Source organism: Larus michahellis, chromosome 2 (genome assembly GCF_964199755.1).
Source record: "Larus michahellis chromosome 2, bLarMic1.1, whole genome shotgun sequence".
Classification (NCBI taxonomy): Eukaryota; Metazoa; Chordata; class Aves; order Charadriiformes; family Laridae; genus Larus; species Larus michahellis.
This window is the reverse complement of record NC_133897.1, coordinates 3,748,434-3,775,903: the sequence shown is the minus strand read 5'-3', so window position 1 is coordinate 3,775,903 and position 27,470 is coordinate 3,748,434. Positions and strand designations below refer to the sequence as shown.

The 27,470-nt window shown below is 39.8% G+C and overlaps 1 protein-coding gene across 3 annotated transcripts; it reads right to left on the bottom strand.

Moving 5' to 3' along the window:
- Nucleotides 1-27,470, bottom strand: LOC141738564 (uncharacterized). 3 transcript variants are annotated; one of them, XM_074573907.1, is made up of 9 exons: nucleotides 27,407-27,467; nucleotides 21,105-21,236; nucleotides 14,322-14,438; nucleotides 13,917-14,083; nucleotides 8,744-8,845; nucleotides 6,372-8,178; nucleotides 2,989-3,123; nucleotides 2,730-2,910; nucleotides 1-975 (listed from the first exon to the last, which is right to left on the bottom strand). In XM_074573907.1, the coding sequence occupies exons 4-9, from the start codon at nucleotides 14,060-14,062 to the stop codon at nucleotides 719-721; spliced, it is 2,628 nt and encodes an 875-aa protein (XP_074430008.1). In that variant the 5' UTR covers nucleotides 14,063-14,083; nucleotides 14,322-14,438; nucleotides 21,105-21,236; nucleotides 27,407-27,467; the 3' UTR covers nucleotides 1-718. The 3 variants fall into 3 exon arrangements, with proteins under 3 accessions (XP_074430008.1, XP_074430006.1, XP_074430007.1); XM_074573905.1 differs by lacking the exon at nucleotides 14,322-14,438 and having other exon boundaries at nucleotides 27,407-27,470; XM_074573906.1 differs by lacking the exons at nucleotides 14,322-14,438; nucleotides 27,407-27,467 and having other exon boundaries at nucleotides 21,105-21,284.

Here is a 27,470-nt window from a genome sequence, read left to right as displayed (position 1 = left end):
AATGGAAAATTTTAACAGGCTATGCTATAGAAAAGCTCGGTTTACATTGGTTTAACTAGAAACTGAATTGGCAGCAAAACTGCTGAAGCATCTCACACAACCAACGTTAAACACTGATTATTCTTGTCAAACTGCTAGCGATAACCTGAATGACCTGACTCCCTGTCACAACAACAACACAGGAGTGTGGATTGCCCCCTATGGAGTGATCGGATGCAAACTACTTAGTGATCACTTTGACACTTAAAAGAACTACATATCGGTGCCAAAACCCCCTGAACAACTATGAAATAGCTTTCAAATCGATTTTTTTGAGTATGCTAAATTGTATCATTAACAAAAAATAAGGAGAATTAAGTTCTGCCACACTCTGGTTTCTCAGGTCATGGCTTGACTGACAGCTGACACATAGCTTTGGATAAGCAAACAAGGAAATGCTCAGCTATTGTTTAGTTCCTCTTAATAATAAAATTCTTATGCAGCAGACATTGCAATACCAGCAATATTAAAATTGCATTAACACTATTACAAGATGTGTCTCTCAACACCAGAATCACAGTAATTGAAGTGCAGCACTGATCAGTTATATGAACCCTTTTGCATGTGGCTAACCTGTCCAAAACACCTTCCACGGCACTATGCAGGGCACTTTGCCCTTCCCTCCCAGTCCTCAGCCTTCTGCCCTCCCTTTTGTTATTATTGTTATTATTATTTGTTATTATTCCAGAATTCTCATGGGTTCCTCGGGTTTTTCTTTTTTGCTTCCTTTGTTTTCATGCTCCATGCTGCTTTTTTCTTGTGTGCTTGTGTTTGGAGGACAAAGCTCTTGCAATGCCCTTTCAACAACTTCTTGTTTTACTGGACCGCTTGAAGAGGTTTTTGGCAAAGTCATCTGTAATGCACACCATAAAGCGGTACGAGCCTTGCGTGTGGAAGCAGCCAACTCCCTGATGGCAGCCGCCAGAGCCAGAACATCTGCAACAGAAAAACACGTTACAGGTTAAACTAGTATACAAGCCTCGTAATACTAAAACATTAAAAAATTCTGTAAATTTGATCAACCCATCACCAGTACCCAAAGTGTCCTCAAGAAACAGCTAATGCTGTGCCCTGGGGTACTGCACTGGTTGAATTCCATCAGTTATCTTCCTTCTCTTGCAAGTGATAGCTAGAACATCTCACACTAATAGCAACCATAATTGTGTCCAAAATTCAGTGGCATAATCATCAGGCCTGCAATAAAACAATTAAGCTCATTTAATTAGCGTTATCAGAGCGGACTATCTACAATGATACTAACAAGTATGACTAGTAAAACTACCTACTCAAATCTAGTAGCTATGTCCTTTTTTCCCTCCTTTGTCTTCCTTTCAGTGGCCCTGATACCCACCCAGCCTCACTGCCGACCTTTGGATTTGCGATCACCAACAGAAGAACTCAAAGAAACACACATTTCACAGGGGAAAACAGACCAAAGGCTTTTCCATACATGATTTAGATTGTGCTCAGGCACCCAACAGCAGCACAGGTCTTCTTCAGAAACATAACTACACCACAGATGTTACCATTAACCATAAAAGATTAATTGCAATTTGTCTAACTACAAGTATGATACAGGATGGTTCAAATCATGCTTCTATATGCCTTTACTAGAAAGCATTATCGAAAACATGGTTTGTAGGATTTTTCTTTTTTCAATAAGACTATGACTACCTGCTTTCCTGGCTTATGCTTGGGGCTAATGTCACATTACTCAATTTTAGGAGTACTTTTAGAAGTTGGTTTGCATATAGGATTATTACTTTTAAGGATATGACATCATGCTTGACACCTAACTCGTGAAAGCAAACCATTTTCACTCTTTACGGTTTATGTTTCCCTTCTTACAAGGAAGAACTATCCCATAACACATCGCTGGAAGCCAAAGGAACCACACTCTCAGCTTCACTGCAGCAACAGGAAATAAGACAATATAGGACTGTGCTGAGCAAGGATCCAAAAGAGGATGGAGGTGAAGCAGGGGAAATGCATTCCTCTTTGGAAATCATTTTCTGAGACACAGGTATTTTCTGCAGAAAGATAATGTGATCTTTACCACCAACCCCCAAATTCTTGTATGTATCAGCTGTATGATAATTACACTGAACAGCAGGTTATCACTTACAGGATGCTATTAGAAGGGAATGCAACTTGACCAAGTTTTGCACTACTTCTCCAGAAGTACATACACCTGGTACAAATTATTCTGGCTTTACGTCAACAGAAGTTGGGAACCTTAAAATGTAATTTCTAGCATTTTTGCGATTTAGATAAGGTAGACAGACACAATTAACACAGCACCAATACATTTCTTTTACTTTATAAGCTGAAAAGAAAGACTAGCTATACCACTATAAAAAAAAAATTAAACTTGTTTAAAAACAAGTATATTTTTACTTTTAGGACAACTACTATGGTTACATAATATCACTGAACAGTTTTTACAGTTCTTTTAGTTGAGAGGAGAATGTTTCAAAGGGTTTAAACTAGTAACAGAAAAATAGAAGAGGAAAAAAGATCTCAAAGTAATTTAAAGTCTTTTTAAAAGTGACAGGTTTAGATTTACGAGCTTTTTTGGTCAAAGTTGTAATAATTGCTGCATATTTCAAATTTGCATATTTTAAATGGCACACTTTCACAATTAAATCTTCAAAAAAGCTTTGAAAACTACAGAAATGGAAAGCAGTTACCTTTCTCATTGTTATAACGTGGTGCTCCTTGTCTCTGTGGATTAGCAGCATTAATAATCTCATCCTTGCGCCTCGCCTGTGTTACGTGAATGGCTTCCATATGGTGTTCCAATGCAGCGGATATGTTCCCGTGTACAGGGGTACCACGAAGCCTTTCCATTTTTCCTATTAACGTGAGCACCTGCCAGATACATTGAAATTATCAAAACTGCTAAATCTCCATTAAACAAACGTAAAAATCAAGCTCAAGAAAGCTCACCCTGGCTTGTTCTCGTAACTGGTCGACAATCAAACGATCAACGCGTGATGGGTTAGCAGGAAGTCGGGATACAGGAGTGTTATTTGAGCTAGATATGCGCTTTCCTGGAAAGTTTCTTGCAAGGTCAGCCTCAGTCTGGAAGGGAAATAAATAGCCATTAAAAATGTTTAAAATTAGTACAATATTTCAAGCCATATTTTTGGGGTCACTTAGAATTTTCAAATAAATTAGAAGTGCACTTCCTATCTTTAATTCTGACTGCATTTAACAAAAAAACACTCCCAAATATCTGTCTAGGTGTAAAACCAGATGTTGTAAAAACAATAACACTTCTCTACTCCAGCTCTACCTCAGCATGCAATGCTCAGCAGCAACATTTAGAACCAATGCTGTACAACTTTATTTTAACCAATCCTGGACCTAGGAAAAGCTATTCTTGACAGTACCCCAGGAATTTAAACTGTATGCCTCTCCCTGCATCTCTCAAGTGTCACACATTATGATTATTACCAAAAGAAACAGGTGATCACACCAGCATAAGTTGTATCTGAAGTGCATCAATGTTAAAAGCCAGATTTAACACAAACTGGTATCAACTCTGAAAGAGTCATCAACAGAGCTGCGAAACTCCCTATTGAGAAAGGAACCAACAAAAACACTGTACAATGCAGACAGTGACTAAACATCTCCAAACTTATTTCTGGACAGGAACTTATTATACTTGGAGTAAAAAAGACATAACTAGCAGCTGATACTCTCTCCTGTTCCTTCTGCAGTGTACACTGGACTTAGGAGAGAAATATTAGATACCACATTACAGTTCAAGGCAAAGTTAAGTCCACATCCACACTATGCACATTCATAATGAAGGTATGTGCTGAAGTCCTTTTCTTTTTGCTTTACTGACATATCCATATTATTTAGTCTCTCTCCTCACCTAACATGAGCTACAAGAGCTGACTGACTCTACTTGCATTCATCTCAGAAGGCTTAAAGATATTCGGAAAAAAATGGATGGAGAAAGGGCCATGAATTCATGTAACACCGCCAGGTATTTAAGAATTACAACTAATAAGTAATTCTCAGTACTCATCTATTTGCGCATTTAATATTGCGGGCAATTCCAAACAGACAATTTGTAGAATTTTTTTTTAAAAGAGGGATCTGTGGAAGAGTGAGATTTATAGAAGGAAACAGGTAAGCTCACTGTCACTGTGAACACCAAAGCAGCTGCAATGAACAGGTTGCTGAGAGCTGAAAGGGCTGACTGATTGGACAAACTAGAATTAAATGCAAGTCCTGCTGGGGGGGAATTTCTGTCTACACTCTTAAGGAATTCAGGTAGGACAAAAATATCAGAAGGGTGAGAATATCAAAAGAAAGTCCCTTCCCATGTACATATGTACAGGTGAGCTATACATACTAGTTTGTTAAACAACAGTTTAGGTGTGGCCAAGGACAGCGCCTTGGGATAGTTTAGGTTGTTCAGACTGTAAAAACAGCTGCTGAGAGTTTTAAACCCTGCCAACTAGCAGCCTCCCAAACTGTACCTACAAACAGGGACTAATGCAGTGCATGTACGTTCCCGCCAGGCAGACGGGATGCAGTCATCCTCTTTTGAGGAATAAGTAGTTTGGTCGTAGGAATGTGAGCCACACTATGGCAGCTGGTTTGCAGGACTGAGATCAGTTTATACTCATAAATAAAGCTATCTGCAGGTGTAGTCTGTAACTACAAAAATCAAGGACTGAGAAAGCCTGAGTAGAGCACTAGGATAAATTTGGATGACATAGAATGGACCAGATAAGTTCAACGATTAAATCCCTTTGATTATTAACAACATCACGAAATGAAGGTAAATAATTTTTTTAATGATGAAAACACAAAAACATAAATTATGAGATAAAAGCTATGATTCAGTCTTCCCAAATGACTTAATTGACCCAAATCCTGCATGAGCACGTTTCGAACAGCCGCTTTTGCCATAACAGAAAGCAGAAGAGTTTCTCTGTCTCAGACACACTGGAGCAAGAATCATCATCACCCTTTCTCACTTGTAGGGAATTCCTAGAAGACTGGACAGGCAGAAAGAAGTCTTGTTTAAAGGCATCAGTGTGTAAACAATACAGGCAATTCTATTTACACTTCCAAAAGTCCATTAGCAAGGTCTCACAGTTGATGCTGGAAAGAAAAAGGTGCTCTCCAGAGATCCAGTTTGGTCAGATACCTGTCTCTTTCTCCAATCACCAGGAATCTTCTCCAGCATGGAAGAAGTAGACAGGCACTCACTGTAGAATTAGGACCATGGATTACTGACAACCTAGTTTTTGAGACCTCGTATGGAGATTTGAATCCTCTTGGGAAAGCATCTCCTGCTCCTTTTGAGCACAGAGCTTTCATTCCCAAGCGTAACACCTTTATCAGTAGTGTGACCCCTCCCTGACAACAGCTCTTAGCAAGAGAGTCTGAGGCAGGAAAGTCACTGTAACAAGAAGAGTATAAATTGAACCTTCCTTTAGGAGAAGTCACGTGCATTCAGAACACTGTATGTTTTCCCTACAGCTATGTACAGGGTGCCCAGGATTACTTACTTACTACTTTTTTTTTTCCCACTAAACAAAAGATTTAGTAAAACAAGAAACAAAAAGAATAAGGGAAAGACACCACTATATCACTGACAGTAAAAAAAAAAAAAAAAAAGGAAGAAAAACCAGCAAAACCAAAAAAACATTCCACAGTTTCTTTCCTTAAATGACTATGTGGGGAAAAGGAGAACCTGGATTTGTAATACTGGAGTTAAAGATTTAATTGGAGAGAAGGAGTATGGGACAAGAAAAAAAAAAAAAAAGAAACTCATCTAACCAAACTGTGCAATATGGACATTTAGAGCACTAAGGTGTATTAAATGCCAGGACTTTAAGAACCACCTGTGGCAGTGAGGGCCCTGCTGGATCACCATATATGGCTGGTGGCCCTAGAGTCATAACAAAGGCAATAACAACTAGCTAATGGTCTTTTATTGACCATATAAATGAAAAACACCCACGCTAATGACAATTCAGTGCTTTGGCCAGTGACATTATTACCACACTTGCTGTAGCAAATACTGTAAGTGAACAGAAATCTGTTAGCAGCCCTGTCTAAGGGGAAAGGACGTTAGAAACTGAAGCTCAAAGCCACACACAATTTAAAAGCAGTCATGGCAAACAACACAAGCGTTATATTTAAAGCAGATGTTGTAGATGGTGCTCTAGGTATTTAACAACATGACAACAGAATTCTTGCCTCCTCAAAAGGAGTGACAGCCCAGAGGATCTACTCTCTATAAATTGTTTCAAGCGCTCACCGGCTTTGATAGGAAGTTATTATCAGTTGGGTTTTACCTTCTTTCTCTCTTTCTCCAAAGCTCTCCACTGCTCGTAACACTCCTCCAGTCGGATATGAAGCTCATTAGCAGGTCCACTGCGATTTCTGGGAGGCCTGTACTTGTTAAATGGTGTTGGAAAGGCAAAGTACGGTGCAGCTATTTCCCCACAAAACAGATCGTTGATGAAGGGATTCAAGTGGTTAAAATCATCGTAATGAAAAAGATCAACAAGTTCTGAGAATGGAAATGGTGATGGAGGAAAACTGAAATTATTTGCTGATGAAAACAGATGGTGATTAAACGGAGGAAAGCTGGGATTTTGCTTAAAATCAGACATTAATGGGAAAGAAGGAAGAAAAGAAGGATTGATGAAATCTGCCATGCTACCACCATTCTGTTCATGTTTTTTTCGGAACATATTGAAGTGCTGACGGTTTGGGGCTGTATACCCAAAATGAGGAATCCAATTCTTTTTGCCTCTTCTGTCATCTTTATTACTAATTTCTTGGGTCTGCTTTTTTTGAAATCTGTGGTATTTTTCAGGGTCTTCACTTAAAAGATTCTGCTGTGTTAACCAGTCAGATGAAAAATTAATGGGGAATTTACGGTATTGACCCTCCTTATTAGTCAATGAACTGTGCTGGGATCGTCCCATGGGTTTTATTTGCTTCTGATTTTCTGTGATGAAATTAGAAACTCCCAAATTATTAGAAACACCATTTGATATTTGTAACCTTCCATCTTTCCTTGAAGGGAGGAGAGGTAAGATCTGTGAGTAGTAAGAGGACTGTGTTACAGACTGATGTGTGGGAGAACCACTGGACATGGTTGAAACCCCTGAAGATGATTGCGGACTTGTTACCACTTGCTTTCCATACGTGATATCAGATGCAGATGTTGGACTTGTAATTTTCCCATCCAGCCACGTATGTCCATGGCACGATGAAAAACTCCCATTTTGCATGACATTTTTTACAGATAAATCATATTGAGATACTTTATGAGAGCATTCTTTCGGACTATTATGGATCTTACACTCATTATTATTAAGAGCATCCCCCAAAGTAAAGCTATGACGACCATTTTGCACACGGGTTTCCTGTGGTTTTCTGTTTGTCCCTCCAGAAAAATTATTTTCTTTAGGGGATTGATTGAAAAAATATAGCGATGGATGAACAGATGGCTGCAATTTGTGAGCAGCTGTAAAATTTTCATATCTTTTAGAAAACAAGTGGTTGTTCTGGGACACTTTATCCCAAGAGTCATCAACAGGCTGATTGGAAAGATCAGAGGAATACTTAGTTTGTTCTTGAGCATCATTTTTCAGAGCTTTGCCTCTTGCTCTTTCAGTTTTCCAATAGTCTTTCTGAATGCTAGTGCCTTCTTTCATTATGTTCTGAGAAGAAAAAGTGCTAAAATTGGAGCTGAATTTTTCATAGTCTCCATTTAACTTCATGTGGTCATAACTGCACAAATGCTGATTATAGTCCACATTTTGAAATGAAAATCCTTCTTGGTGAATTGTATTATTATTATGCAAAGAGGAATTTTCAGGATAACTGTTCTTCAGAATATTATCTGGCTGAGAGCAAGGGCCAGCTGGAGAAAGCCAAGACTCTATGAGATGAAGATCTTCCAAACCTCTGTGTAACATCTCCACATCATGAGACTTCTGCAAGTGCTCCTGATAGTAGTTCTGTGTGCCCAGCAGGTTTGAAAAATCCTTACTTTCAACAGAATGCTTAGATGAGAGCCCTGAGAATTCACCATTGCTTCCAAGATCAGGTGCCCACATCGGTGGAAACAATCTTGAAAGAGAATTCCTGTAACAAAGTTAAACAAAGCTCCTGTAATGATTTAAAACTTTTCATACATTAAAACAGTTCATGTATCACAGTTATTTCCCCAACACACACATATTTCCCTCATTACATTCTGGGCTAACCATACACAGCTCTCCTCCGGAATGTAAAGTGGGGGAAATATTCCTGCTGTAGTTGAGTAAAGGCTATGTGAAATCTGACTATAAATGCTGTTCTCATTTACAATATGTATACTCAGAACTGCAGAGTTTATTTGGATTTATTAAATATTTTACATTGGACTGTATTCAGTCAACTCCCTACTGGTTAAAATAAGATTATTCCCCCCCGCCCCCCCCAATGCTGTAGGTTGATGGAAGACTTCAGAAAATTTGCATTTCTAACGTTTTGTTGCCTTTTTTTTTTTTCTGACAATTGAAGTAAAGAAAAACACTTCTATATTTCAAGGGGATTTAGACCTTCATTACTCAACTCCGTGAAATAATTCAAAATGTGTATCATATCCGTGTGACGGAGGACATAAAAACCAGTACACAACACACAAGAACTTTCAGAACAAACTTACCAATCTGTAACTGGTTCTGGCTTGCTTGGCTCCTCTAAAATGCTTGACACTAGCCCAAACATATCAGGGCCATTGCCAGAATAAGAAAGGTTTATCGGTGCCCTGAAAAAAACCAAAAAAGCCTAGGTAAAAAAAGTCTTTTTCTCCTAAACAAAACAGGTAAAAGGAAAAGTAAAGCATTAAACCTTTGATTTATTTTAGCAGCGTCTGCTAAGTGTTCTGAATTTCATGTATTCTCAGCACAATATATTTCATATACAGAAAACTCTCCCTGCATTCATGAATTCTACAGCCTAAATGAAGTAGAACAATTTTCCTAACTTCTTGCTTCGACAGAGACTTCTCAAGCTGTTATGTGAAGAGACAGGAGCAGCAAAAGATTTTCCTCTCTTCTCAATCAACATAAGTATTTTATAGACATTTCCTCAAATCTTGACTGCCTTCTTTAGAGGGCAAATAGGATCAATCTTCTCAAGATCTTGAGCATTCTAATTGATCTACTTCCATAATTCAAGAACTATTATTTTAATCTCAAAAAAAAAAATTTAAGTTATACTTAAATTGAGCCACTCCTTAATCCCTCCTTAGAAAAGAGTTGGTCACAACTGCATTAAATATTCATGATGAATACCAAAGGTTCAAGCATCACCACTCTCAACACAACCCCAAATTTTATCTTTTACTTCAGATGCAAAATGAGATCTTTACAGAGCTGTCTGTAATGATATCTAAATCTCTCTCAGAAGTTAATTAAAACATAACACTGTTAAGAGATCCTTGCCTCTAATATGCATTGGTTTGCATCAATAAATTTCACTCATCATCCTATTCTCATCCAGCTGATTGTTTCAGTGTCCCTGAAGATCTCTCAGGCTTCCCTGGTGTCAGTTTATCCAAACAACTACATCTTCTGCTAATGCTGCCACATAACTACTCACGCGGATTTCACAATTTGATTAACAAAGACTATAAAACATGGGATAAACTATTAAGGCTGTCACCTTGTTAATCTCTTGCCACAATGAATATTAGCCACTTACACCTTACTACTATTTAAGTCAAAACCACATTTTGACTTCTAGCTACCTCTATTATTTACATCATGACCACTCAGCTTCCTCTGTAAGGAATCTGGCCTACATGATTTTGTTTAGAATATACATAAGTGCAAAGATTCTTGAAAATGTTTTATGAATATAGAACTGTAACTAATATTTGATAGCCTGATCTCTTCTGTGTCTCTGTCAGATGGTAATTTTTTTTTTTTTTACTTTTTTTTTTTTAAATGAGACTGATTTACTGCCAATTTCTGCAACCAACTGGAGATCATAGATGAAAGCCTGCATCTACATGATTTTCAACAAGGGAGAGATCAGAGTCAATTTGCAATGTGGCATGGAAATTAAAAATAAAATTAGTGGCCATTTTAGAACAGCAGACAGGGCAGCAGGAAGCTGGGTGGACTATAAAAGAAAAAAAAGAAAAAAAAGACAAGAACAAGCACAGGACAGCAGTGAGTGTGAAAGTGCCCAAATAAATTTTACAGACTAGATGAAGGTGAGATGAAATGTTTAGCTTTTCCTTTTTTTTTTTTTTTTTTAACCTTAAGCGCTAGTGTATATCTGCAGTCTCAGAATGGGTGTACAGATGGATTGCCAGTAACAAAGAGCACTTAGTTGTTTAATTCTTTGGATCACTTAAAAAAAATAAACCAACACTAAACACAAAACCACCCTACCTTGCATTTATTACCTTGCAGTAACCTTAAGGCTGTTTTTAAGAAGACATTGTGTATTTTAATGAGTGGATTGGCACTCAGAGGTTAAACTTAGAACTTACAGCTAATACTGGGGGGCCCAGGACAGCTGGTCAGTATTCAAGGATCACCTTCTCCATGTCCAGGAGCAAAAAGAGGAAGGCAGGAAAGAATGCTAGGAGACCTGCCTGGATGAACAGGGAGCTCGTGGACACACTGTCACACAAAAAGAAACTTTATAAGGAGTGGAAGAAAGGACAGCTAGAATGGGAGGCATATGAGGAAGCTGTCCAAGAGCAGCGAGAGACCTGGTGAGAAAAGCTAAAGCTCAGTTAGAATTAAACCTAGCCGAGGAGATCAAGGGAAACAACAAAAATTTCTATAGGTACATTAATGGTAAGAAGACGACTAGGGAGGGTGTGGGCCCCCTCAGAAAGGAAACGGGGCAGCTGGTGACAAGTGATATGGAGAAGGCCGAGGTTCTCGATGACTTCTTTTCCTCAGTCTTCACTGGCAAGGGCTCCAGCCACACTCCCAGAGTCACAGCGGACAATGACAGGGGCTGGAAAGAACTGCTCATCTTAAGTGAAGATCAGGTTCGTGACCATCTGATGAACCTGAAAGTAAACAAGTCCATGGGACCTGATGGGATACACCCACGGGTACTGAAGGAACTGGCGGATGAGGTTGCTAAACCGCTCTCTATTATATTCCAAAAGTCATGGCACTCTGGTGAAGTCCCCACTGACTGGAAAAGGGGAAACATAATCCCCATTTTGAAAAAGGGAAAGAAGGAGGAACCAGGGAACTACAGGCCAGTCAGTCTCACCTCTGTGCCTGGTAAGATTATGGAGCAGATCCTCCTGGAGGCACTGCTGAGGCAGAAGAATAACGAAGAGGTGATTGGGTACAATCAACACTGCTTCACCAAGGGCAAATCATGCCTGACAAACCTGGTGGCCTTCTATGAGAAGGTCACAACATCAATAGACAAGGGGAGAGAAACTGACATCATTTACCTGGGCCCGAGCAAAGCCTTTGACACTGTCCCACATCACATCCTGGTCTCCAAGATCGTAAAATATGGGATTGATGGACTGACAATTCAGTGGATAAAGAACTGGCTTGACGGCCACACCCAAAGAGTGGCTGTCAATGGGCCCATGTCCAAGTGAAGGCCAGTGACAAGTGGAGTCCCTCAAGGATCAGTACTGGGACCGGTCTTGTTTAACATCTTTGTCAGTGACATGGACAGTGGCACAGAGTGCACCCTCAGCAAGTTTGCTGACGACACCAAGCTGTGTGGGGCGGCTGACACACTGGAGGGAAGGGATGCCATCCAGAGGGACCTTGACAGGCTGGAGAGGTAGGCCCATGCCAACCTCATGAATTTCAACAAGACCAAGTGCAAAGTCCTCCACCTGGGTCGTGGCAATCCCAAGCACCGATATGGGCTGGGCAGGGACTGGCTTGAGAGCAGCCCTGAAGAAAAGGACTTGGGGGTGCTGGTGGACGAGAGGCTCAACATGAGCCATCAGTGTGCACTAGCAGCCCAGAAAGCCAATCGTCTCCTGGGTTCCATCAGGAGAAGCGTGGCCAGCAGGTCGAGGGAGGTGATTCTCCCCCTCTACTCCACTCTCGTGAGACCCCACCTGGAGTATTGCGTCCAGTTCTGGAGCCCCTACCACAAGAAAGATATGGACGTGCTGGAACATGTCCAGAGAAAGGCCACAAGGATGATCAGAGGGCTGGAGCACCTCTCCTATGAGGACAGACTGAGAGAGTTGGGGTTGTTCAGTCTGAAGAAAAGAAGGCTCCGAGGAGACCTTCTAGTGGCCTACCAGTATCTTAAGGGGGCCTCCAAGAAAGCTGGGGAGGGACTTTTTAGGATGTTGGGTAATGGTAGGACTAGAGGGAATGGATTAAAACTAGAGATGGGATGATTCAGAGTGGACAGGAAGAAGTTCTTCACCATCAGGGTGGTGAGACACTGGAACAGGTTGCTCAGGGAGGTGGTGGAAGCCCCATCTCTGGAAGTTTTTAAGGCCAGGCTGGATGGGGCTCTGAGCAACCTGATCTAGTGGGAGGTGTCCCTGCCCATGTCAGGGGGGGTGGAACTAGATGATCTTTAAGGTCCCTTGCAACTGTAACAATTCTATGATTCTATGAATTGTTACCTTTCAGCACCTTGTGAACCACTGAACTACCATTTCTCCCCACAAACTTCCTCTTGTTAGGCAAGTGATAAAAAAATGCAATGAGATTGAAATTAGAAATGCTAACGGCATAATCATCGCTGTCAAAAGCTGCTGTGCCAGTCTGTACCAACCAATCCTGCCCCCACCAAAAGGTAATATTTTGTTGCCAGCACTTGGCATTAAGCTGGAAAGAAGAAAGTGGGAAGCCTAATATGAAATAATTATTTACGCATTTCTAAGGGTGGAATAGAAACGCTACAATTTCAATTGCTGTACACAAGCTATAAAATTACCAACGTGAAGGAGAGGCCGAATTATTTCAGTGGGTATCCCCTAGTTTCTAGACTGTGAAATAATTATCCCCTGTTCCTTACAATCCTTGTACCATTTGTGATTTTATAGAAATCATTCCTCTGCAGAGCTGACTTATCAAAACCCAAGAGGAGTTTCATTCACCCTCCACTGACATGGAAGCTTTCAAACCCCTGTGCAGCCTCGCTGCCCTTCTCTGTAACTTTAATAATTTTACTGCATTATTAAGACTAGATGATCAGAAATGCCTGCAATAGTCAAGACTTGGGCAGAGTGGCTTTTTGCAGGGGAATAAAAATCTTTCATAATTCAAGTAACACAGACCCTTTGCATTCATTCAGCATCCAAAACCACAGGTTTTTTTTAAATATATAAAATCAAACTTGAGTGCATTATATCAAGGGCACAATAAGACAGTAGGCTGGCATATTTTCAAGAGTAGCTGTATGCATATCTGTGCTTTCAGCAGCAGAGGTACCACTTACACGCGACCTGTGTCTAACACTCTCTGCATTGTTCTTGTTCCAGGAAATATTCTACATTATCAAGCAGGGTCATTATGAGCTACAGTACTGAGGGATGGGAGGCACAGAAGGAGAGTGGCTTTTTTCTTTAAGGAGTTTTCAAATTACATACAGCAGTTTCCCATTTCCTTCCCTCAATGTAGTATTCTTTCCAAATTTTAAAATGTTTTTACATCTATACACACACATCTATACACAGACAGACCCCCTACCTTCCCCCCACCTCAATCTCTATAATAACTTTTATACAGTAAAGAAAAATTTTGAGTTTCTAGTTATCCCATAAATTCTTCCAAAAAGATCCAGAATCCCATTTACTCTGCTCCATAACAATTTCAGCGTTCCAGAACAGTACCCTAAGATTTTACCAAGAATGCTCATACCGTTTCTTTGTGCAGTCTTGAAAAGAACCTTTTGAGCCAATATCCTCTCCACATGCCGACCAGTCACTATACAGACGGGAAGATTCTAGCGGAGGTGGCGTACTAGTAATGGCTCCTAATAACGGGGAAAATAACTGAGTGTCCATTTTTTGTTTCTTGCTATTTACCTATGTTGAAAAGAGAAGGAAACGTATTTAACATTAGATGTTTATATAAATAAGCAGTAAAGGCAATAAAGCAAACCTTCTTTTTATATCTTGAGTTAAATAATTTTTCAGGAAAATCAAGTGCAGCTATGACAAAAGGATACAGTCTAAAACTTGTTCCCTCTCCTGCCTTAAAGCAGTCCAAATCTGACAAATGTATGCATCTTCTAAAAATAAGTAAATAATAAAACTTACTTACTATAGAATAATAGGAATTCTCTACACATTGTAGGCGTTTGCGTGTCACGTTCACAAGCTCAGAATCTTCTAGTCTATATGACTGGAAATGCACATGTCACAGGCATACACATCCCTTCTGAGAAAACAAAGGGAAGAGCTATTATCCTTGCTATATCCCTGCAAACATAAAATATTCCAACAGAGCGCCCATGGTAAGCAAGGAGGGACATTTGTAAACTTCACAGAGTAAAATCTGGGTAAGATCAGTGATCTGTCCTTAAGTATTGGTCCAGAAAAGACTATTATAGATAAATTATTTATTCAAAGAATAAATAATAGGAGATCCAGGTAACATAGCGAACTGTACCTCACGAGGTATCTCAACCAGGAATTACTACAACAGAATCTGTGATTGATATAGGTTTAAGTAGAATATCAGAAAACTACCTGGAGTTGGAAGGGACTACTTGGGGTCATGTGGCCTAATGCCCTGCTCAGAGCAGACCCCATTTGATCAGGCTGACAGAAACTTGCCCAGATGACTTCTGAGATCCCACCACTTCCTCTCTGGGCAAATTTTTCTAATATCTAACTGCTGTCCTAGTTTAAAAAAAAAAAAAAAAGTCTTAAAATAGTCTGTACTACCTTCTCTACAACCTCCCGTAAGGCAGCTACACACATCTGTAAGATCTTCCCTTTCTCTTCTCCAGGCTGATCAGACCCAGCTCTCTCAGCCTCTTCTTGGGCATCCTGTTCTCCAGCCCACAACCATTTTGGGAGCCTCTGTAGGACTCACTCCAGTACCCCTCTTGCACTGGGGAGCCCCAAACTGAACACAGTATCCAGTTGTGGTCTCACAAGGGCAAAACAGAGAGGATCATAACTGCGCTCACCCCTCTGGCTACGCTAAGACAGCCCAGTATAAGGGTGGCCTTCTCTGCTGCACACTGTTGATTAACGTCCAGCTTGACCACCAGGACTCTCAATCCTTGTTGATTAACTTTTGCAAGTTCTGACTCCAGGAGTAAAACCTCAAGCTTTCTTAAAAAAACAAAACCAAAACCTTTTATGACAGAGAACTGAACTAGCTGCCCTTTAATTCTCCTAAGTAAAGGCATTCACTCAAGATGGAGTATTTGTGGTTCTGAAAATAATATTTGGGAGACTCAAAGGAAAAAAAAAGAAAACCAGCCTGAACCCAGAAAACCCAAAACCAACAAAAAAAAAAAAAAGGAAAATAAAAATCCAAAACCCCAGATGTATCAATAGTTGCAAGAGGCCATGGAATTGGATACAGACTGGAGCTGACTGTAGCATCCCACCCTGTGCTTTACACCTTCCTGAGGAGGCCAGTAACTAACAAAATTGCCCTAAGGAGAACACTTAGCAGCCTCTGTACCCATCCAATTCTAGAATCATTTCTTAGTAAACTGAGGCTCTTATAAGCACAAAGAAAAATACCACTGCATCAGTTGAAAAGAATCTATTGAGGGGATTTCCTATTTCAAGATATATTTCATTGAAGATGCTGCCTTTCAGGTTCTTTGAGTAATTCAACCCATCTCCCTGAAACAACTTCTGAATTTGTTTGTGTTCTTGGCAAAAAAAAAAAAAAGTCAGTAGGCCAACTCAAAAAAAATATATTTTTTTTTTTTGGCAGGGAGGACAAAAAAAAAAAAGGAATTGCTTCCTTACAAATACTAATATATTTCATCTTCAGCTCTCAAAGAGCATATTAAGAGTTGCCACCCCACTGACTACTAATATATGGATAGCAATGCCTGGGAGATTGGAAAGAAATTGCAGATTAAATGACAGGAAGTTCCAATATATTTACACTTAACTAAGATCACTTCTGAGGGCATGAGACAACCTGGAGATCCCCAGCTTCTCTTGGATGTGTCAGTGACAAAGGTTTTCAACAAAAGCAGCAGGTTAAAAAGAGATGATGTTGTGCATGTCACTCCTCTAGCAAAGCCCTCCTGCTAAGCAAGTTTGTCCATCTTTCCAAGTCTCCCATTACAGACAGAAGGGCCCAGTGTTAGGACATTAACGAACTGGAATTTGCAGAGGTGCTTTTGGCAGGTGTCCTGTGTGTACAACCTGGAGGCAGGAAGAGTTCCCAGCCTACTGCAGAAAAACACTGCAATTAGCTTACTCTAAGACCCTAACATGCTGAACTGTGGATACCTGGCTGCTAAGGATGGAAAACAAGAGGGTTTTTTAGAACTATGAGGATAAAAGTAACTTCTGTCACATTGTTCTTTGTAAATACAGCTGGGATAGGTACAAAAAGCCAGCTAAAGAAAGCTCTTTCATCAGGATGGTCAAACTAGCCTTGGATCCAACAAATGGAACCATTTGCTAAATCCTTATTCAATAACTGCAGAAAGATCTCAACCATGTACTTATAAAATTACCGAAAAGGCTAAAAAACACAAAATGAAAGGAACAAATGGTGCTGCAGTGATGACTGATCCTCACACTTAAAAGCATTTAAGCTGATCTACAAAACTTCCATTTTATTGCTTCTGAGATAAAAATTGCATTGTCACTAGGAAGCATATTGCCAACTCTGTGAGACTGGTGCTTCCTATTGGACAAATACCTCTGAAGCCCTGAACAATCCAATAGAAAACAGAGGGTTTAACGGAAATTTACACTGTCTGAACAGCCTTATGCATTCAGTCTGTCTAGAGTCACATTAGAAGTTTTTTGTAGGTAGAGCTTTTTAAAAGTTTTATCTAAATAAGCTAAAAGAACAAAACTTCAATATTGATCATTTCACTATCTCATGTCTCATCCTTTTAAAAAAAGAAAACACTGTTAATTTAATTTTTCTCTCTTCCCTCTTTTCTCAAAGTAGAACAGTAAAATTTTGCTTACTACAAATCCTCAGCTAGAATTTGGGTTAGTGAAAGCTGTCACGGACTCAGAAGGTCTCCCTTCCTGGGTCTTGTCTGAAAAGGTAGTAAAATATTACTTGGCCAAGTGTGCTTCTACCAGGAGCAGAACAGAACAACCCTTTAGTGAACTGCTTCAATAAGAAATAAAAGTTTACACTAAGGGCTTATCACTTCCAATAAACTTGTCTTACACATCCAAACATACCCTTATTTAATAACAGAGTTACTATAACCCTGTAAAGGCTAGACACATAATCTGTAACATTCCATACAAACACACTGTCAATATCTATATCGTTAAATAAGAGACAAGAACAACTAAGTGGCACAGCAGTGCTCATGTGATAGAAGTAAATGCTTACTCTGCAGAAGAGAAGGAGAGTGATACCCAAATTGTCTGCTACAAATGACTCCTGAACCACACGTAGAGTATCCTCTAGGAAAGCAGTAGCTGACCAAGGCCAGAATTTTAGCAACAATCTAGCAGTATCAACAAGCACATGCCAATGCCCAGGCCCTGCTCTTGTTTAGCTTATGAGGAGGCAACACAGAGATAAATTATGCTCCTTGGCTAGAGTATAAAACACGTTTCCATCGATTAAAAATAGGATCTGTAACTAATGGATTTATCTTTTCTTTTCAGAGCCATTAATCACTGCTAATGAAAGTTGTGCAGGACAATGTGACTAAAGATCAGTAGAAGAGGTACTTTATGTACCCTGGATACAGCCTCGTCACTCAGCACTTACAAAACAATGGAGTCTGTCATTCTACCTAGTTAAACAGAATTTAAAAAAAAAATTAGAAATTCTTGTCTGTGCTTTACATATGAACTACTAACAAGTTACAGCAAAAAAGTGAAAGGGATAAAACAGTGTATTTTCTCCTATAGTTTGCTTTAGTTTCAAAATTCTTCACTGAATTTTAGATAGTCATAACCTCCACAACCGGCTTTGGAAAGAAAGGACTGCCTGCAGAGGCACAAACGTGTTTTGCTCAGAACTCCAACCTTAAAAATCAGTGAATGAAATACTGTCTCAAAAAAAAAAAATTAAAAACAACTCAAATGACAACTCGTACAGTCTCCCATAGGGGTTTTACTTCATTCTTTACACCCTGCAAATCATGGGAAAGCCACTGCTTTCACTAAATTTCCTCTCAAAACAACAAAAAAATTACCACATCTAAAACCTAGATACATTATCTCTTTTTTTTTTCCTTTCAAAGCATAACAAGACACAGCTTCTGTTCTTTCCTGTAAAATAGAAATGTGCATTGACTAAACTCTCTCCCTGCGTACAAAACTGAAGACACTTTTTTCCAAGACATCTAACACTGTTATTAAGTCACACCTTATCTTCAAATGAGCTCAGAGGGCTTTTAACTTCTGCAAGAAGCTCATCACAACTGAGGTATTTACCAAAAACATTCACTATTTCCAAAAGCCTCAAGCAGTTCCTTCTATTTAGAAGCTCTTTCAAAGTTTCTTTTATTTGAGGAGAAATAAACGAGTAGAACTTCATCGGTATAATGTTAACATTTCAACCGTAAATATATATGAAACTAAATAGTATCAAAGCTATTAGGCATTGATATTGTTATGGTATCTGTGACATGAGTTCTGTGCACACTGACTTGTTTTGCGACCCAGCTCCTTTGTGCTTCTGCTTCGACCAGGCTGTGTGCTAAGGATTTGCTGTTATTACGTAGATGGCTTCACTGCTCCAGCAGCGAGGGCAAAGACCTTGAGGAAGGCTGTTACTCCCTCACTCCTACTGCTGTCCTCCCATCCCCCCAACCAAGTGCCAAACTAGCACAGCTGCCAGGCACGTAGAGACAGATGAAAGCTACAGATCACAGTTAAGGACTTGATAAACAGTAAATTGTATTGGGAACAGAGAATCCTGCATGGCAGAGATCTCGGAACAGCTGAGGTTGGAAGGGACCTTTGGAGTCAAGGCCCCTGCTCAGAGCAGGCTGCTCAGGACCACGTGTGGTCAGTCCTGAGCACTGCCATGGATGGAGAGAAGACACACAGAAGTGCCAGTGTGCCCCCACTGTGCCCCCATACACAGACACAAGACAAATTTTCCACAGAGAGAGGTTTCTGCCTTACCACCACAGCTTGAGATGGGCAGCTAGGAGGCAAGAGATCTGTGACCTTCTAAAAATCCTTCGTCCAAAGATTTAACAGCACTGTGAATACAGCGGATGACTCTAATATTACTTCTTATTACTGGAAATGTTTTGTTTCATGTACTATCCAGCTAAGTACTGGAAACAATTCCAGACTGTCACCATCTATTCTGAGATGGTAATAGCTGCTGACAGAGCAGTGAAGGCCCCTCAAGCAGACTGGCAGGAGTTTTAGGGACTTTCACAGAGACCACTACATTACGCCAATTGTATAAAACATTTGCAGTGACATTATGTATATCTGGGGTACCTTGCTGAACTATAGCATTAGAGGACACAGGCTAAAAAAATTCAATAGGGCTTCACTGTCCTCCTGTTTGGAGGTGAGAACAGTCTGCAGCTTATATCAGAGTAACAGTTCTCTGAAAAGATATAAGCTAAAAAATAATGTAATCAGAGCTAAATATTTGCTTCTTTATATAATTAGAAAAAATTACTTTAATTCACATAAAGTCCCATCCGACAGAAAGTTCTTGATTTGCCAAAAAGCATTTGAGCTATGTTAGGTAACAGCCTTTTTACAGTCAGTTATCCTAAAACTGCAGGAACTCACTGCTACAGAGCATTGCTCGCAGATGCTTTTTATAAATATCTATCATAACAACAGTAAATGATAGCACTGCACGATGTTATTACTTCTATACTGAATGTATTCTTCTCTGATTTCTTGGCAGGATAAACATTTCCTGTTTATTTCTTGTTTTTCTTGGCAAGATAAAACAAACAAAAAAAAAGTACTGTTTTGGTTTTTTTACTTAAGGCTTCTAATAACTCCTGCCTACAGCCATCTTAATCTATAGCACACTGAAACAGGTTAACCCATTCAGGATGCACTGATATGAATTCTCTGAAACCAGTGGGTAAAATAAATAAATAAATAAATAAATAAATCAGAATTTGATAAATTGTCCTCTTGGACTACCTGGGAAACTAACTAGCAGAAGTTAACAGGTGATGAGGATGTGTCAAAAACTAAAACCAGGGGATTAAATAGGTCAGTTATTCCGATATCTCTTAATATCAGGGACAAAACCATAAGAATGGCAGATTACTGGAGACTTCCTTCTGAATCCCAATTTTGTATCATCAAAAAGGCTTGTTGCTGCAGCAAAGGGAAATGTTCCTTTTCATCAGTCAAAAAATTAAGATTTTCTTTTGCTGAGAAAAAGGAATCAATTCTGTCAGACATCTCATAGACACTTAAGTCAATATCATATAAAAAAGAACCGCTTAAGGTGGGGCAGAGCGGGAGAAGTACATTTATGAGCTGCTTGTTCAATATATGGGTTGTGTAGCCCACTTACAATTAAGAACACTCATGGGCTACTGGGCTATTTCTTTTGTTTAAACACTAGCATGTAAATACAATTATTGAATACAACAAAAAAAAAAATTTGACCATGGTAACTTCCAGCAGTTGTTCCTCAGAAGACTTTATGGTAAGTCTCACAAACACCCTTGACAAGAGGCACTCAAACCCAGACTGAATGAGGAACTGCTGACTTCCATGAATAGAGGATCACTCTTCTGGACTGACACAAAGTAATAGTGAAAGCTGCTCCATCTGTAATGTAGAATTCTCTTCAGGTGCTGAGGGGTTTTTTTGTTATGTGGTTATTCAATATATTTAGTTAGAAAAACCAACATACCATACAAGTATTTATTTCTGTTTACTATTCAAGTTCACTTTTTGGACTCACCTGTGACTCATAATTACCAGGGGCGGCACTTTGTTTGACCATGTCCTTGTTATAAGTATACAAGTTCTCTTCCCTGAAGTATGCAGCATTGCTGTGCAAGCAGAAATTTAGATTCCTATGGACAGACTTAGCCTATTTAAAAACAATTAAAAAATAAAAAAGAAAAAAGGTAATAATTACCAGGTCTGTTAAAGTTGTATTTATTATGCATGAAACTCATTTCTAGCTAGCCCTCATTGCTCCTCCCACCATCTCTCCACATCAAACCACCCACAACTCCTCCAGTACCACCTATGTCTCACATTCGCAGAACAATGGCGACGTTGCTTTACTGCTGTGAGAGGCCACATGACAGAACAGCTCAGCAGATATGAGAGCTGCTGACCACGGGTCACATGGAGTCCCAGAATGGGTAAACCAGCTGCGCTGAGCTGCACCTAAGATCACGCAGGCAGAGGCAGCTTGACAGACAAGACTCCTCTCTTCAGCTTTATCCTGTCACATAGATACATCACACAGGTCCACATCTACGACGCCAGTATGTAAGCTCACCCCATGATTCTGCTCACCAGCACACGTCTGCCACAGAACTGAACATCCATCCCTGTCAAATGACAGGACAAACAATCCTCAACTACCTGGGACTGCACCCATGTAAGGGCTCCACTCCATCTTCAGACTCGTAGCTTCTCTCAACGGCAAAGGCAAGCTTGGCTCCTGCCACACATTGCTATCCAAAACCAGGAGTCATAAAAGCATGTTCCCATGAAAGCCCAAAGTATAACATGCTGATTCTGAAATCCGTTCCTATGCTCTCTGCACATCCATTCACACATTACAGTATAACCTCCTATACTTCCCTTATTGAAAAGGGGATTATCAAGATGCCACTGCCTACTGACATGCCTGCACTTTGCACGCGTGCCATTTCTCCAACTTCAGATGTCTGCACTACATGACACAGCAAAAGCCTGTGCATTACACAAATATAAGGCTTCATCTTCACTGACACAAAGCCCTAATTGGTGGAAGAAATGAATGGGGGAAGGGCTGCTTTTACAATTAAGATAAACCAAGATAAAGTGTGCAACAATATTATGATAAATTCTTAAAACTTAAAGCACTTGCTCTTCTCCTAAAGTAATAAGACTGTGTCAGACAATACCCACATCCAACTGTGGCTGACCTACTCTGACCTGCTGAAGGACAGAACTAAGGATTTACCTATCCTGATGTCCAATCTGAAGTCTGCTACAATGATTTGTTCAACCCACAGTCAAGTCCTTGCTCTTCTCTTTTCCCAGGGCCTGCTGGAAACAGGCTACAAGCTGGATAAATAAGTTCATCCATTTCTGACAGTCACTTGTGCCGGGTTTCCTATAGTGTTTCCATCACCATGCAGCAGAGAAACATGCTCAGACTGACAGGAAAGTCTGCAGCAGGAATGGGTTGCAGAACAGTTCCATGAAATGTCCATGTAGATGTGTTGACGCTTCTGGGAAGTGCTGAGCTTGCTGCTCTTGCGCCAGTTGGTCTTCAGTGCATGTACAATACACCAGCTGTATTGCAAGGGAAGAGCTGCAGCAACACATCCCTTGACACTACAGAAAGCTCTGTGGCCCACACAGATGGAAGATTAGGCTCCTTGTATTTAAGCTAAATTAGTGGGCTCTGCAATGAAATGACTCAGGTGCACACAATTGCTCCTAGGTGCTAATTTTATTACCCACAGTCTCCTTTCAGAAGGGATGACTAGTGATGTCTTTATACCTCCCATGATGATTTGTTCAGTCAATATGTGTCTAAGCTGCTAACCTTTACTGATCCGTTAACTATTTGTGTGATTTATTAGCTGCTGTTCTGTCAAAGCAGACTTAATGAAACCCATTAATGATTTGGCTAATCACTACCTCTGTGACACAGTGTAACTATTCGGAACTTTAAAAGTGGGTTTCACAAAGCATTAATTGATATCTGAAACCCCAATCAACAATCCATTTATATCTCAAAATAGGAACTACTTCAAATCATGGGAAACTTTCAAAGCGTTACAGATGCTGCAATTAGGCTGCACAACCTATGTAAAAGTACAACCGAAGCTTAAAATTTACACAGCTGTTCAACAAAGGTACGAGTGCTACGTTCCGTGCTCAGGCAAATACACCTTCTTTCAGAAAAATGGATTTTCAATGGTAACTTTCTGCGGCTGTCACTTAGCTTTTAGGGGCTGATAAAACACATGCTTATTGCACTACTGATAAATTATTCATTCCTAGAAAGACCTTTTGGGATATCTTCAGGATGTGAGGGTACTACATTAGAGCTTTAGTGGAAGCCAATGCTTTACTTAAAGAAGCACTGCCAGCTTGCATCGCGTTAAATTAATAATAATCAAAAAATGGTTCTCATTGAGTACTTTAATACCACGTCCTCAATTTGTAAATGGTTTTGTTTTCTTCTGACGTTGTTCAAAAAGATCTCTTAAGTAAAAAGATGAATGACCACAGCTCAATACCAAAGGGAAACAAGTTGTTCCATCAGCAGCAAAGATGGATGACCTGCTGCTTATATGTTCATGCTGTAACCCAAGCTCATCCTAACAGAAGCAGTTTCCTTACTGCATCATCTCCATCTCCCCAGTCCCTCCCTACTCACCCTAACGGCAACCAGCTGGGAGCCCACTGTAACATGACAGGATAAGCAGGCCACACTGAAGACTTAAAATCATAGAATGTTTCGGGTTAGAAGGGACATGAAAGATCATCTAGTTCCAACCCCCCTGCCATGGACGTCATGTGGAAGCCTTTCTCCCTGCAAGGACACTGATCTGGATCTCTCCTCTGTGGTGCTGTCAACTTCCATGGCATTTACAGAAATTCTTTACCCTCAAGACATCCATCTGCCTCACCCCCCATTTCATTGAATTTGATGGACGGTTCAAAACTGACTAGAGGAATGACAGACACCCCAACAATGTAACCATTCAGCAGCTGGAAAAAAGCAATGCCTCTGATCTTCCTTAGGAATGAAATGTCCACTCATCTTCTCATCAACACTTCTTAAAGCTAACACTAGAAATTTTAAACAAACCTTGCAAATAGCAAGCCCTCTCAGCATGTGTATAGTCACCCTACTAATTTTGGTGCCTTCTGCCCCCAAATATCCTGTCCCACAGTAAATACAGGGATAATGTATTCCCTGTACACATATGTATGTACACAGACACACTTTCCACAATCTTCTTGCATTTATCAAATAGAAGCCATAGTAAATATGAAACTTAAGTTTGAATTATTCCTCACTGATTAATGTGAATTTTGCTAATCCGAATGCCTGCTTTTCAGAGTAATACAAATAGTGGTATCTTCAGGTGGATTTATATTGCACTTCCAGAGAGAAACAGTGTGCACACGTACACACACTGATGCCATTGTGGAAAAGTCACAGGTTTTGCAGTTCTGCACACTACGGTACATCGAGTCCTTCAGAAAACAAAGTCGATTTGAAACATTACCTTAATATTGTAAGGAGATCATGAGGAAAGCCTAAAAACTTCCACCTACACTGCTTGAGGGTTTACAAGTTCCAGAACCAGGTTACATGGGAAAACTACTGTTAAGTCTAAAGACCCACTCTTCTTTTTTTAACACACGTGTTTTGAACCTCTTTTATATTTAGGCCTATCTGCTTTACGAAGCTACATGGCAGAAAGTTTGTTGGGGAAGATTCCAATCTGCTCCTCAATTCTACCTTTAGAAACATTAGCCTTGAAACAGTACACCAGTACTTCTGTGAGCTTCCTCAGTTAAACACAAAAACACAAAGAACGTTTCTGCAACATTTATATTAAAACTTAGAACATCAATGACAAGAAATTAAGCATAATAAGCACTTGGGAAATCATGTGATACAGATTTATCTACCAGGAACTGTGGCTATGTACGTGCCATTATCATAACTTCAGCCTTCCTAAAGTCAGTAAATTCAGAAATTCAAATTTGTAACCTCCTCACTTACTGCAACTTTTGCTTTATTAGTTAGAAAAAATAAGGATAACTTGCCAGCAGGTAGTTTAGAAACAAAGCCCTGATATGCAATTCATTTAAGCCATTTTTTAAAAGTTACAATATTGCTTTTAAAGACAGATTTTTAGAGATCTAAAAACTCGAACTGTGATCCAAAGCCACAAGTACTTCTAACACCAAAGTCTTACTATTTCTAAGTACTTCTGCATGCAAAAAGGACTGAAGCCTCCTGCCCTTACTCTGGAGTTTCAGAGGATGTTTTTTTTCTTGTTTATAAGAGCCATGAAACCCTAATCCCCCATTAAAAAACATCCTTAATGAAATATTGACATGAAGTTTCAGTTTTAAAAACAGCAAACACAACTCAGCTGCAACATGTCATTATCCAAAAGTTCAAATTTGGGACTGCTAAAGGAAAGTTTTAGAAATGTGGTGAAAGACAGCTACTTTAATGCATCTATCACTAAGCAGCCTATGACACTCAAAATATCTAGTCAGCAAATACACATCTAAGTATTTGAATAACATATTCATGTTTAATGCAGGCTCCATGGAAATAAAAGGGAACTTAATACCATCTACCTCTATATATTCACCTTCACTTACAATTCTTACCACGTGTCACACTCCATTATCTCCTGGTAGACCAGGGAAACACAAGGGACTAAAACAAACAGGTACAGAGTTTTTTAACTGCACTTCCACTCACTTTAGAGTCAACTAATCCAAAGGTAACTTAACTGCGTGATTTGTAGGTTACGTCCTTTCAAACACATGTAGCTGCAAAATAGGATTATTGGTATTAATATACTCTCAGTATAAACTTTTTTGTTTAGGAATATAAAATTCTAACTGCAGTTGCAAAATGTTTTTCCAGATTCATTTTGACAGATGGACTATCTAGTACAGTTTAAACTCCACTAAATCAAAATGTCTTTCCAAATATATTTTTAAACAAACAAAAATGATGAAATTATCAATTACTGTATGTGTAAAAGCAATTTTTTTGAAGTTACAAGCCAGCGTATGTGGCCAAATAAATATTTTTTTAATCAGCTGCACAAGGATCTGTATACACTATATATCATTATATGGAGACTTGTATCATTACATTAGACTACCAAGATCAGGTATAAAGCTACTTTTCCCACTTGACCTGCTCCTCACTTTGTGAAATTCAAGTATAAGTAGATGCCTTCAAGATCTCAGACTTGAGCAAACACTGTCATAATGCCATTCAACAGATATAAACTGTTTCTAAAGAGAAATGAAAGGGGATCTATTACCTGTTTGAGAATTTATTACATTTCTCAGTGAAAAGATCACAGCAAGTATTCCCAGGTTTCCCATTCACTTTGTAAGCCTCTCCTCATTCTCCCTATTAGAATAATCTGGCAGTCAACACCAAGAGACATTTGTGTTTAGAGAATTATGTTTTTGTCAGGCACTTACAATATGTGACCACATGAAAGGCTGGGCACTATCAGGTGAATAAATCATTACACTTAGTTTAAACTACAGCAACATAAGCAAATACCCCACTGCAGAAATTGCTTTGCCAGATTGTTTTCCACCTTTCTAAAATACGATTATTACTCCAAACCTCTAACATCTCTCCTGAACAACAAAATCGACATAAACCTCATCCCGTTGAGAGAATCAACTTCCACGGAGACAAACCTGCACAGATGTTGCCACCAGCCATTCCCTGCCTGCATTCCTCCCACCGACACAGGCCACTGTGGAAGCACAGGCAGCACAGGCACTCCAACATGCCAGCTGTACACACTAGAGCACTGCAGCAGCAGCTGATCCCCGTGCTTTCAGGTCCGGCCGCTGCCGCACCTCATTTACCTCCCCTCAGATCGCTGCCATGGGACACACACTACACACCTCACTTACTACACGCACACAGAAACTGTTGCCAGGCTATGGACAGCGTCTCTCCTCCATCCGTTGAAGCTGCAGGACAAAAACAGCAGAAAAGAAGCAAACGGATTTTGGGCTGTGGGCAAGGAAACGGCCGCTCGAGACAAACTAGCAGCGCTGGCATTAAACAATTACTCCACACAGCTATTCCTAGACAGAGGAGTCTCTAAGCTGCACCAACACTACGAGAAACAGTACAAATTGCTTGCCCTTAAATGTCACCTCATGTTTTCTTTAGATACACACCCTTTCCAATATCTCTGCGGCAACTGAAATCCTCCCCTAGTAAGCAAAGATTTCACACTGCCAAACGCCCTGCTACAGAAGTGAAAGAAACACCAAGCTTACATTTTTGGTCTTCTTGCTTTACAACCAGTCTCAGCCATGTAATGTCTGATGTCACTGGAGTACC

Excerpts from the sequence above, each read along its gene's own strand:
- LOC141738564 (XM_074573905.1), bottom strand. The coding sequence starts at position 21,146 with ATGGTCAAACAAAGTGCCGCCCCTGGTAATTATGAGTCACAG. Across the intron at positions 3,124-6,371 it reads TGGAGAAAGAGAGAAAGAAG|ACTGAGGCTGACCTTGCAAG; the intron begins GTAAAACCCAAC and ends TTTCCCTTCCAG. Across the intron at positions 976-2,729 it reads ACGTTATAACAATGAGAAAG|ATGTTCTGGCTCTGGCGGCT; the intron begins GTAACTGCTTTC and ends TTTCTGTTGCAG.